The sequence below is a fragment of the Delphinus delphis genome, chromosome 17 (genome assembly GCF_949987515.2).
Source record: "Delphinus delphis chromosome 17, mDelDel1.2, whole genome shotgun sequence".
Classification (NCBI taxonomy): Eukaryota; Metazoa; Chordata; class Mammalia; order Artiodactyla; family Delphinidae; genus Delphinus; species Delphinus delphis.
In genome coordinates this window covers 23,312,214-23,325,361 of record NC_082699.1, presented here as the reverse complement: position 1 = coordinate 23,325,361, position 13,148 = coordinate 23,312,214, and the positions used below count along the sequence as shown (strand labels likewise).

Below are 13,148 nucleotides of genomic sequence, written 5' to 3'. Positions count from 1 at the left end.
GCAATGCCACAAGGACTGCCTAGCTGGCTGGCTGTACAATGATCTCCAGTTCAAAGATGTAAAATGTAGAAGAAAAAATTGTGTCTCAGGACTGAAGGGGCACCGTTCTCCTGGTTCATCCCCATCGCTCCCTTGGCAGTGGGTCTCCCACCTGGGCAGCCAACACTTCTCCTGTCCATGGGCTTCAGGCTCTCCTCCCCAGATGAAACTCTTCAGGGTGATCCCATGCATGCAACTGAAGACAGGCTGGCAATCTGTTTGCAGAACTAGAAGAAGAATTAAGCAAGTGGCTAAAATGTTAGTAACCTGATGGAACGAATTATCACTGATTTGCAGTCACTTGGGCTCGATAATGGTATCTGTGACTTTCAAGCCAGGCACCCCGTGTGTTCTCACACTTGCAGGGAACAAAAAGCCCTCTGCTTCCAGCTTCCCTTCTGACCTGCTGTTTGTTCCCCCTGCTCTTTGGAATTTCTCTACGAAAAGTGTACATGAAGGAGTAAGAGGTTAGAGTCAGAAAGACCTGCGTTTTAATTTCTGTGACTCTGGGCACATTACTGAACCTCAGAGAACCTCAGTTTCCTAATGGAAGTAAATACTGCAAATACAGCTTTGCTCATTGGGTGTTGGTTGTAAGATTCTTGCCCTTTTTTTTTTTTTTTAGATAATATGTAAATGTGTCACCCCTCACGGTGGCTGGTATATTAGATCTCAATAAATACGTCATATTTTCTCCCTCTTCTCTGTCTTTTAAAAATAGATTTCTGTCAGACTCTGAGGAGGAACATTAAAATTAATGATCAAATAAGAATTTTTGAATTATTTGTAGTTTTTAGTAATCTATATTTAAAAAAAATTTATTGGAATATAGTTGCTTTACAAGGTTGTGTTGATTTCTACTGTACAGCAAAGTGAATCAGCTATACGTATACATATATCCCCTTTTTTGGATTTCCTTCCCATTTAGGTCACCACAGAGCACTGAGTAGAGTTCCCTGTGCTATACAGTAGGTTCTCATTAGTTATCAGTAATCTATACCGATATACATTTCCATGTCCCAACTTTCATGTTATGAATGAGAAATTAATATCTTTTTTCCAGCATGCCAGATTCTACCTCTGCAATAAATACTCTACTCTTACTGAACATATAAGATATGGGATAATACCTAGAAACACATAACAAGGTTTGAGGAAACTATATGGTTGGAAATGATTAAAAGACTGCTTTTGATATACTCTACCATTTTTTACAGAGTCTTATTTATTATTGCCTCTAGGTATCTCCCAAGTCTGACCTTCAGCTCCCTACTCTTGTCTTTATTTGTGCTTTGTACAATGAATGATTTGAAGTTTTATTTTCACATTAAAATATTCAGGTTCAGAGTCCTAACTCCACCATGTATTCAGGTATGTTACCATGGGCAAGTTGCTTAACCTCTGTAAGCTTCAGTTTCCTCATCTGTAAATGGTGATGGTGATCCTTGTCTCACAGAAGGGTTGCAAGTAAATGATGTAATGTACTGGGACCACTTAGCTCAGATTTGGATATAAATAGAATGCACTTTGTGGTGGCGGCTATGGTTATTAATAATTTTCCTAAGTCATGACTGTTAGGTTTTGCAGGTGATTTCGATATCTATGTTTCTGTTCTTCCTTCATGTCCTTAATTTTCCAATTTTTTCCCTAGTCGATGATCCTAAAACAAACCTCGCCTTTAAATTTTAATATTGATAATTTGCTGCCACCTACAGGCTAATATGAAAAAAGCAGAACGTGTAATTACCAGCTTTCTTAGACTGAGTATAAAATCCCAAGGTCATCTTGGAGGTCCCGAAGCTAACTGTGGACAACCCCAGAACGCCCTTTTCTGAGATTCTTATTTTCCCTGGTAGCTCAACTAAATTCTTGATTAATATCAGAATCCTCTTAGATTCTTTCTGGAATTGGGCAGTTACGCGTAAAGCATTATTAGTAATCAGATATTGCATCTTCCCCCATAGGTAGATCTGCAAAACAGTGTTTATTAAAAAGTGTGAAAGAAGCTTTGCTATTTAAGGCATGGTTTAGCACCTGAGTTTTTTGTTTGTTTATTTATTTATTTGGCTGCATCGGGTCCTGGTTGCGGCACCCAGGCTCTCGGTAGTGGTGCGCAGGCTCTAGAGCGCGCAGGCTTGGTTGCCCTGCGGCATGTGGGATCTTAGTTCCCTGACCGGGGATCAAACCTGCATCCCCTGCATTGGAAGGCAGATTCTTAACCATGGACCACCAGGGAAGTCCCAGCACCTGAGTTTTCTTGCGCTTTGTTGGGTCCTGTCCTAGTTGGAGAACTTGAGAGGGTCTGAGCAAAACATTAAAAATAAAATAATGTTTGAAATGAACTCTGTTGTGGTTCTTATTCTCTTGCCTCATACGATTGCTGCCTGTATGCTTGTATCCCATCCTCAGTCTCACGCTCCTTTGTCGAATAATCTGGTATAGGGCATACATTAGCAAGCGCACATGGACCCTCCTCAGTGGTTTCTGGCCGTACATAGCACGACACCGTGTCCGCAGTTTGATATGACTCAAGCTGGAGTAAGAGGTTCCAGTGCCAGATAGCAGGGGATGGGGCCAGTGAGGCTTGTGTGCTAAACTACGTGGTCGAAGTTGCTTTGAAAAGGACAAGGAGCTACTAAAGGAACCATTTTAAGCTGGAGAGTGACATGATGAGATTTCTATCAGTACTTGGGCAATCTGCTTGAAGATATTTTAGAGGGGACCCGCAGAAGCAGCTATTCATGGAGGCTTTCGATCCACTGATTGTACCTGTCACGTATTGTCTTTGCATGAGAGGACTTGAAGGAGATCCTATTTGCCACTCTAGTTTGTGGTTTTTGAATTGTTTTATTTGTGTTACTTTTATGCCTTTAACAATTCTGTAAACACCTTTCAGGTAGGCACTGTTATGCTACTAATTATTGTTATTGTAATTATCAACTGCTCTTATGCAGTTAATATACAATAGATCATGTGCAAGTGTCTGTACCTTTTACACAATGTACGTACGTATACCCCTCCCGGGCTTGCCATGGCGCTGGCTGCTTGTCAAACAGCGTGCTCGTTCTCTGTCGGTCTTCCTCTCTGCCTGCCTCTTAAGTCTGTCATCTGCCACCTGGCATCCTGCTTTGGGCGGATGCCACATTGCCACTGTGGTGAAACCAGCTCTTCCCAGAAGTGGACGTGAGGGCTGGTGGGGAACAGTGTGGTCCCTGGAATGCTCACTGGCAGAAAGAGGCAAAGAGCAGGAAGAGGAGGAGACCTTTTCCTGGTTCCCCGTGCAAAAAAGCTGTTGCCAGAGGAGACTGTGAACGCCCACAGCTGGGGCATGGGAATGGGTGGCAGGACTGCGACCAGGGTAAGGCGAGCGAGCCCTCGCCTCAGGTGTAGAATTTAAGGGGGCATCGAAAAGCCCTGCAATCAAGATGAGTATTATGTTAATGCGGTGTTTTAAGAAGATTAAAATGGAAGGAATCCATGATGAACAACATACTAGCATTTTAAATAAAGACGAGATCAGTAACAGTGCTATGAAAAGCCACCTTTGGAGCCTGAGGCAAAAGGAAAAATCAACCATACTGAGCCTGTCTATTTAAAAATTTGGTACTTTGTTCACCGTGGATTCTTTGAATTAACTTTGATTTTTTAAAAATATTACATTAAAACATTAAAATAATTTATATTGAGGTTTTTTAGTGCCCTCTTAAATTTATCACCCAAGGTTCAGGGGCCTCACTGCCCACGCTCTTAGCCTTGTACTTGGTTGGTTGGGCAGAAGAGAGGGGAGACTTGCCGAGAGGCAGGTGGCTTCCTGGCTACCCTCTGAAAATACCGAGTTCTTCCTGATGGATGAGTAGACATTGGCTCTATTCCAGGGCAATGGGTGTGGCAGGATTGGTCATAAATAGTGTTTTGGTAGAAATATTATGTGGGTGTTGGTCATTTCTCTGAGTATATAATTTAGGATTTTTAAAAGGGTATCTGGATGAGATACATATTTTTAAAAAGCTACAAGAAGGTGTCTCCTACTTCCACTAACTAAGGGAAAGAAATGGAATAAAATTTCTTTAGATAGTTCTTCACTGAGGCTGTTAAGAGTTGAATCTGATTAGTAGAGGAAGCTAAAGACATTTACAGTCTCCTTCCTTTGGTTACTATGAATTATTAGTCATGCTGATTGACTAGTTAAGCATTTAAGGTCTTGGGAAGATCCCATTCTTGGCCTCTTAACTCTTCTGCTTTGCAGTAAGTATATTGTGACTGGAGAAATGAACAGAAGCAGAGAGGGTGCTGTATTTTTTTTTTTTTTTTTTTTTTTTTTTTTGCTGCGGTATGCGGCCCTCTCACTGTTGTGGCCTCTCCCGTTGCGGAGCACAGGCTCCGGACGCTCAGGCTCAGCGGCCATAGCGCATGAGCCCAGCCGCTCCGTGGCATGTGGGATCTTCCCGGACCGGGGCACGAACCCGTGTCCCCTGCATCGGCAGGCGGACTCGCAACCACTGCGCCACCAGGGAAGCCCGGCGCTGTAGTTTTTAAATTCATATTTTGGCAGGGTGTCATTTGTTGGTTTTTAGTGGTTAGGTCAGACTTTTTTTTTTTGGTGTGTTCCTGGGACAGCCACATCATTTGAAGGTGTAGAAAAATGAGGTGTGGCTCTAACCTAATTGGCTTTATTCTGGCTGGGGCAGTGGAGGAGCCCAAAGGAGAATTTTACTTAGCTTTCATACCTTACAGACTTTTTTTTTTTTTTTTGAAATCTCCAACAAGGTCTACTGAGAACAGACCCAGTACCCGAGGAAGGAGAAGATGTTGTTGCCACTATCAGTGCCACTGAGACCCTATCAGAGGAGGAGAGAGAAGAGCTAAGAAGAGAACTTGCAAAGGTAAAGGCGCAATCCTTCTGGAACTTCATGTTTTGCACTTACTATATTGTCTTTTGTTTTTCTAAAGCACATGGTAATATCGTAGACTCAGGGCAGAGAAAGCAACATGTGTTTACTCTCCTAGAGATCTTGAGTGGGGGAGAAGAGATGAGGGAGTGTGAGATCAGTTGGTTTTTATATGAGGGAAGGTAGGTACAGGTAAAGTGGATCTGAGAAGTAGGGTGTGAAGTGGGAAATGGATGAGGGCTACTAGTGAATATCTTCTAAGCGACCTCACTAACCCCGATGCGCTTGGCTTTTCGGCTGCTTCACTGACTTTTTTCTCCCCTTGGCAGTGTTGTGGATAGAGGTCCTTTGAACCTTCTTTCCATACCTTCCTCTCTTTTTTTTTTTCTAAAAAGCAACCATTGTAAAGTGTACAGTTCAGTGGCATTCAGCATATTCACAGTGCTGTGCAATTATCATCTCTATCTAGCTCCAAACATTTTTAGCACATCCAGACGAGACCTCATATCACTAAGCTGGCATCCCGTTTTCCCTTCCTTAGCCCCTGGTGACAATTAATCTGCTTTCTCTCTCTATGGATTTACCTATTCTGAATATTTCATTTAAATGGAATCACATATCATGTGACTTTTGGTATCTGGCTTTTATCATTTAGTATAATGTTTTTGAGGTTCATCCTTGTTGAGCTTGTATTGGTACTTCACTGCTTTTTTGTGGCTGAATAATATTCCATTGTATTTATCTTCTGTATTTTGTTTATCTGTTCATCTGTTGATGGACATTTGGGTGGTTTCCACCTTTTGACTATTGTAGATACTGAGCTAAGGGATATTTGTGGAAAACTACTTGTTCGAATACCTATTTCTAATTCCTTTGGGATATACCCAGAAGTAGAATTGCTCGTCACATGGTAATTCCATGGGTAACTTTTTTTTCAGACCTGCCAGACTGTTTTCACAGCAGGGACACCATTTCACATCTCCATCAGCAACTTCTGTACATCCTTGCCAGCATTTTTTATTTTCTGTCTTTTTGACTATAGCCATCTTAGTGAGTGTAAAGTGGTATCTCATTGTGGTTTTGATTTGTATTTCACTAATGACGAATGATATTGAGCATCTTTTCATGTGCTTATTAGTCGTTTATATGCCTTCTTTGGAGAAATGTCTATTCAAACCTCTGCCATGCTCTTAAAACATTATTTGCCTTTTTGTTGTTGAGATGTAAGAGCTCTTCCTATATCCTGGATACTAGACCCTGATCAGAAATGTAATTTGCAACATTTTCTCCCATTCCATACATTGTCCTTTTACTTTCTTCATAGTGTCTTTTAAAAAAAAAAACTTATTTATTTGGCTGTGCTGGATCTTAGTTGCGGCATGCGGGATCTTTAGTTGCATCATGTGGGATCTAATTCCTTGACCAGGGATCAGACCTGGGCCCCCTGCATTGGGGGCACAGAGTCTTAGCCACTGGACCACCAGGGAGGTCCCTCTTCATAGTGTTTTAATGCACGAAGGTTTTAAAGTCTGATGAAGTCCAGTTTATTTTTTCTCTAGTTGCTTGTCCTTTTGGCATTACATCTAAGAATCCATTTCCCAAACTCAAATCATGAAGATTTACACTATGTTTTCTTCTAAAACTTCTCTCCTATATATAAGCCTGTGATCCATTTTGAGTTAATTTTTGTGTATGGTTTGTGGTAGGGTTCAACTTCATTCTTTCACATGTGACTTTAGTTTTGTTAGCACCACTTGTTGAGAGATTATCCTCAGTGAATGCTCTTGGCGTTCTTGTCAAAAATCATTTCACATAGATGTAAAGGTTTCTTTCTGGACTCTCAATTCTGATATATTCATCTATATGTCTGTCCTTCTGAGTATACCACACTCTTTTGATTACTATAGCTCTGTAGTAAGTTTTGAAATCGAGACGTGTGACTTTTTCACCTTTTTCTTCTTTTTCAAAATTGTTATTTAAGGTCTCTTGCAATTCTATATGAATTTAGAATCTACTTTTCTACCCACAAAAAAATGCCATTGGGATTTTGATAGGACTTGTATTGAATCTGAGGATTGATTTCGGGGAGTATTGCCACCTTAACAATATTAAATCTTACACTCCATGAATGTGGAGTGTTTTTTCATTTGTTTAGATCTTCTTTAATTCCTTTTAGCAATGTTTTATAGTTTTCAGTGTACAAATCTTATACTTCCTTAGTTAACCTTATATTATTTTATTCTTTTTGATGTGATTATAAATGGAATTTTCTTAATTTACTTTTCAGAGTTTTCATTGCTACTGTATAGAAATACAGCTGAAGTTTCCATGTTAATCTTGTATACTGCAACTTTGCTGAATTTGCTTATTAGCTCTAATAGATTTTTTGTGCATTATTTAAGAATTTTCTATATATAAGATAATGCAGTTATCTTATATCTTATATTTTCTGCAGTTAAAGGTCATTTTACTCTTCCTTTCCATTTTAGATGCCTTTATTTATTTTTCTTCCCTATTGATCTGGATGAAACCTCAGTGCTATGTTGATTAGCAGCGGTGACAGTGGGCATCCCTGTCTTGTTCCTAATCTTGGGGGAAATGCTTTCAATATTTCCCCATTCAGTATGGTGATAGCTTTTGTTTTTTTTTATAAATGTACTTATTCATGTTGAGGAAGTTCCCTTCTCTTCCTAGTTTGTTCAGTGTTTTTTTCATGTTTTTTGTCAAATGCTTTTCTGCACCTTATTAAGATGATCATGTGTTCATCTTAATTCAATTAATATGGTATATTACATTGATTGATTTTCATATGTTGAATCATCCTTGCATTCCTAGGATAAATCCCACTTTATCCTAGGTGTATTTATCTAGGTCATGGTGTATAATCCTTTTAATATGCTTCTGGATTTGGTTTGCTAGTATTTTGCTGAGTATTTTTGCACCTATATTCATGGGAGGGATTGACTTGAAGTTTTCTTGTGATATCTTTGTCTGGCTTTTGTATTATAGTAATGGTTGGCCTCTTGGAATGAGTTAGGAAGTTTTCCATTCTCTTCTATTTAGTGGAAGAATTTGAGAAGAATTGGCCTTATTTCTTCTTTGTTTGGTAGAATTCACCAGTGAAGCCTTCTGGTCTTGGACTTTTCTTTGTTGGAAGATTTTTGATTATTCGTGCGATTGCTTTACATGTTATAGATATGTTCAGATTGTCTATTTCTTCTTGGGTCAGTTTTGACCATTTGTGAATTTCTAGGATTGCATCCATTTCATTTAGATTATCTAGTTTGTTGGCATACAATTGTTCATAATATTTTCTTATAATCCTTTTTATTTCTATAAGGTTGGTAGTAGTGTCACCACTTATACTTCTGATTTTAGTTACTTGCATCTTCTCTTGTTTTTTTTCCTCTGTCAGTCTAGCTAAAGGTTTGTCAATCTTGTTGACCTTTTCAAGGAACAGCCTTTGACATCATTGATTTTTTGCTATTGTTTTTCTATTCTCTATTTTGCTTATATTTAATCTTTATTATTCTCTTTTGTTAGATTTGGGTTTAGTTTACACTTCTTTTTCTAGATCTGTAAGGGTGTAGAGTTAGGTTCTTGATTTGAAATCCTCTTTATTAATGTAGGCATTTGCAGCTATAACTTTTCCTCTGAGCGCTACTCCTACTACTTCTCATAAGTTTTAATATACTGTGTGTTTGTTTTCATTTGTCGCAAGGTATTTTGTAATTTCCTTTGTGATTTCTTCTTTGACTCATTGGTGGTTTAAGAGTGTGCTGTTTAATTCTGATACATTTATGAATTTTCCAATTTTCATTTTGTTTTTGATTTCTAGTTTCATTCCATTATGGTTGATAAAGATATTTGGTATGATTTTAAATTTACTGAGACTTGTTTTGTTGCCTAACATATGCTCTGTCCTGGAGAATGTTCCATGTACATTTGAGAAGAAGGTGTATTCTACTGTTTTTGGGTGAGGTGTTCTATTTATGTCTGTTAGCTCTAGTGGGTTTATAGTGTTGTTCAGGTTTCCTGTTTCTTTTTCACTTATCTGTTTGTTCAATCCACTTTTTTTACATCAGATTTTATAAACTAGGTGGGGATAGGATGGGCAAGGCAGATTGGTGATAAGCCCTACGAGGAGAGTAAGAATTAAAAATTTTGAGTATGTGGTACATGCCTAATATTGTTATTTTGAAAAGATAAAACAAAAATACTTTTTCCACAAGCTATTTATGTTTAGTGCAGAAACAAAAAAAATCAAAGAAAATTAAAATTACCTACAGTGTAAAAGATTTAGATTATCTGTTTCCAGATTTCCAGACTTTTTGCTATCTGTGCATTGCTATAACATATTTCAGTATTTTATGAAGGCATCAGAATACACATCTGTAACTTTTTTTCACTTAACTGAATTTCAAAAAAAAATTTGTGCTAGTAAATAATCTTCTAAAACATCATTTTAAGTTGCTGCATAGCCCATTTTTTAATTGCTTCAAGCTCATTTTTAGTTAATGGGCATATTATTTATAAACATTTAGTTGTTTCCCTTTTTTGCTATTATGAACAGTATTTTGATGGAAGTACTTACATATAATCCTTTAGGCACCTCTTTAATTAGTTCTTTAGAATAAATTCCTAGAAGTAGAATCCCTGGGTCTACTGGGTTTTAAGGTCACAGAGTCATTCCCGTGTACACCAACAAGGCCAAAATGCTATCCAGAAGATTTCTCATAGTATGTGAGAGAGTAGTTTTTCCAAATCCTTGCCTGCTCTCAGTATAATTATGTCATTATCAGTAATATTAACCTAACAGTAGTAGCTCTTAATATAGGTCTAAATCTCCCAATAGATTATGTAATGTTATTTAACAAATGAAGTTATCAGACATATGATATGTAAACGTTTTCCCCCATTCTGTGTGTTTTCCTTTTCACTTTCTTTTCACCCTTTGACACACAGAAGTTTCTAATTTTGATGAAGTTGAATTTATCTGTTTTTCCTTTGGTGATTTGGGCTTTAGTTGTCACATGTCAGGAACCATTGCCTAATCCAAGATTATGGAGATTAAGGTCATAAGGTAATGCACTGCAGCACTGAGTCTTGTGTCCAGGTCTTCATGAACTCTGATGCATGTGCACTTATCCTTTTATTTGTGTAGTATTCACGTTTTATCAGAAGTTTATTCAATTTTTCTGAAAACTCCATGAGATATGGCAGATATACTATTACTTTACCTCATATCATATATGACATTGTGATATCACAGTATTATCATAATAATCATGATATCATAATAATGATAATAAGATATAATAAAATTATTTACATTTAAAGAAAATGGTAAGGTTCAGTTTTTTTACATTAGAGTCACTGCTTGAAATAGTTGTAGAAATTAAATAAAATGGAGATAAAAAACATGAGTTTTTTTTACTCCTTTTTGAGATATAATTTACACGCCATCAAATTCATCCTTTTAAAGTATACAGTTCCTTGATTTATATATATTCACAAGGTTATACAACTATCACTACTACCTAATTCCAGAGCATTTTCATCACCCCAGAAAGGAACCCTGTTCCCATTAGCGTTCACTCCCAATCTTCCCTCTCCCCAGTCTCTGGTAACCACTAATCTACTTTCTATTTCTATAGATTTGTCTATTCTGGGCATTTCCTATAAATGGAATCAAACAACATGTGGTCTTTTGTGACAGGCTTCTTTCACTTAGTATAATGTTTCCAAGGTTGACCCATGTTGCAATCATCAGTGCTTCATTCCTTTTTATGGCTGAATAATATTCTGTTGTATAGGTATATACCACATTTTGTTTATTCATTCATCAGTTGTTGGATATTTAGATTGTTTCTACTTTTTGGCTATTATGAATCATGCTACTGTGAACATTCATGTACAGGTTTTTGTTTGAACATATGTTTTCAGTTCTCTTATTATATACCTAAGAATGGAATTTCTGGGTCATATGGTAACTCCATGTTTAACTTTTTGAGGAACTATTGAACTGTTTTGCTGCCAAACTGCACAATTTTACATTCCCACCAGCAATGTATGGGGGTTCCAATTTCTCTACATCCTTGTCAGCACTTGTTATTGTTTGTCTTTTTGATTACAGCCATCCTAGTGGGGGTGAAGTAGTATCTCATTTGCACTTCTCTAATTACTAATGAATGGTATTGGCCATCTTTTCATATGATTATTGGTCATTTATATATCTTCTTTGGCAGAATGTCTATTTAAATCCATTGTCCATTTTAATTGGATTATTTGCCTTTCTGTTATTGAGTTGTAAGTGCTCTTTATGTATTTTGCATTCTAGACCCTTATCAGATATATAATTTGCAAGTATTTTCCCCATTCTTTTAGTTGTCTTTTTACTTTCATGATGCTGGCCTTTGAAACACATCAGTTTTAAATTTTGAGGATGTCAATTTATCTATTTTTTCTTTGGTTGCTTGTGCTTGAGGTATCATATCTAAGAGATGCTGCCTAATCCAAGGTTATTAAGATTTACCTCTGTGTTTTCTTCTAAGAGTTTTATTGTTTAGCTTTTTCATTTAGATTTCTGATCTATCTTAATTTTTATATATGGTCTGACTTAGGGATCCAACCTCATTCCTTTGCATATGGAAATTCAGTTGTCCCAGCACCATTTGTGGGAAAAAAAACTACTCTTTTCTACTGACTTATCTTGGTACCTTGGTTGAAAATCAGTTGGCCATAAATGTGCAGGTTTATTTCTGGACTCTTAATTCTACAACACAATCTTAATTACCATAGCTTTGTAGTAACTTTTCCACTCATTATTCCATAATTAAGGAATTATTGCTACGGTATCCTGAGCTTGAGCTAGGTAGGTATGTTAGCAGCACAGTCAACAACAAAAGCAGGGAACGTGCTGGGTCATGTACTGTTCAGAAAGATTTACAGTGGCCTTTCTTTCTAACATTCATTAGGGCAAGTGAATACCTCAGGGATGGGTCAAGGGGTAGAAAACTTAACCTTTAAGTCTAGTCTTTGAAGTATCTGAAATTTGGAGTTCAGGTAAAGAGAAATATTAGAAAGCTAACGATGTGTAATGAGAATTAGCCAGTAAACTGAGAAGTGGGCTCAGAAAACCTGAGTTAAAATTCTGGTTCCTACATTATTAGTTTGGTGACTTAGGGCAAGTCATTTAATTTACTTGATTTTGAACCTTATTCATCACTGTTGCCCTTTTCTTCTCATATTCCACTTTGTCAATATACTTCTCAAACTGTGACCTCCCAAAAGGGTACAGTATGTGTGGTCCTGTCTCATAAGCACAGAGGATTATTTTTGTTATGGGCCTGTATTCTAATTAAGGCCATCTGAGAGTATGTTATTCTTTTTTTTTTTTTTTTTTCCTTTGGCAGCTGCAGCCACATCACATTTGATTTATCCTTCTTTCCTTTTGTTGAGTACTGTCAGTTCGCTTAACAATACTCTGTTGTTTTTACAGGCCATGTTGTCTTTGAGCTCATAGAAGTGTTGTGTAGGTCGAGACTAAGAATATGGCTTTGCCACAAGCCAAGAGAAGCATTCTTCTAAGGGTCTTGAATATTAATGACTGTATGGTCGTCCCTCGGTATCTGCAGGGGGTTCATCCCAGGACCCCTGTGGATATCAAAATCCACAGATGCTCAAGTCCCTTTTATAAAATGGTGTAGTATTTGCATAAAACCTATGCACGTCCTTCCATACGCTTTAAATCGTCTCTCAATTACTTATAATACCTAAGGCAATGTAAATGCTATATAAGTACGATGTAAATGCTATGTAGATAGCTGCCGGCACGTGGCAGGTTCAGGTTTTGTTTTTATGGAACTTTTTTTTCCGAATATTTTCAGTCTGCAGTTAGTTGCGTCTGTGGATGTGGAACCCGTGGATACAGAAGGCCAACTGTACTTTAGGGACCCAGTTTTTCAACTTCCTGGGACAAAAGTCTTTTCCACCAGGTGTCTCTTCCTCTCTGTGGGTCTGCCCTTTCCCTCTGTTATCCTGGCTTAGGCTTTTCCTCTACTCTGTAAGTCTTTTTTTTTTTTTTCTTCATAGCTTCTGTTTATAGTTTTGGCCTCCTCAAGTATATTTAAGCTTCTGTAACATCTCAAAATCTCACTGAGCCCCACCTGTATCTCAGGGCTTCTTTATCCAAGCTTCTACTCTCAGTGTGATCATAGT

General features: G+C 37.6%; 1 protein-coding gene across 3 annotated transcripts in view; it reads left to right on the top strand.

Moving 5' to 3' along the window:
• Positions 1 to 13,148, top strand: part of TPD52 (tumor protein D52) — a 225,520-nt gene that overhangs the window by 86,053 nt on the left and 126,319 nt on the right. For all 3 annotated transcript variants that reach the window (XM_069541561.1, XM_059994808.1, XM_059994807.1), the window contains exon 2: positions 4,807 to 4,922. In XM_069541561.1, coding sequence (XP_069397662.1) covers positions 4,807 to 4,922 — 116 coding nt within the window. The remainder of the gene's footprint in view (positions 1 to 4,806; positions 4,923 to 13,148) is intronic.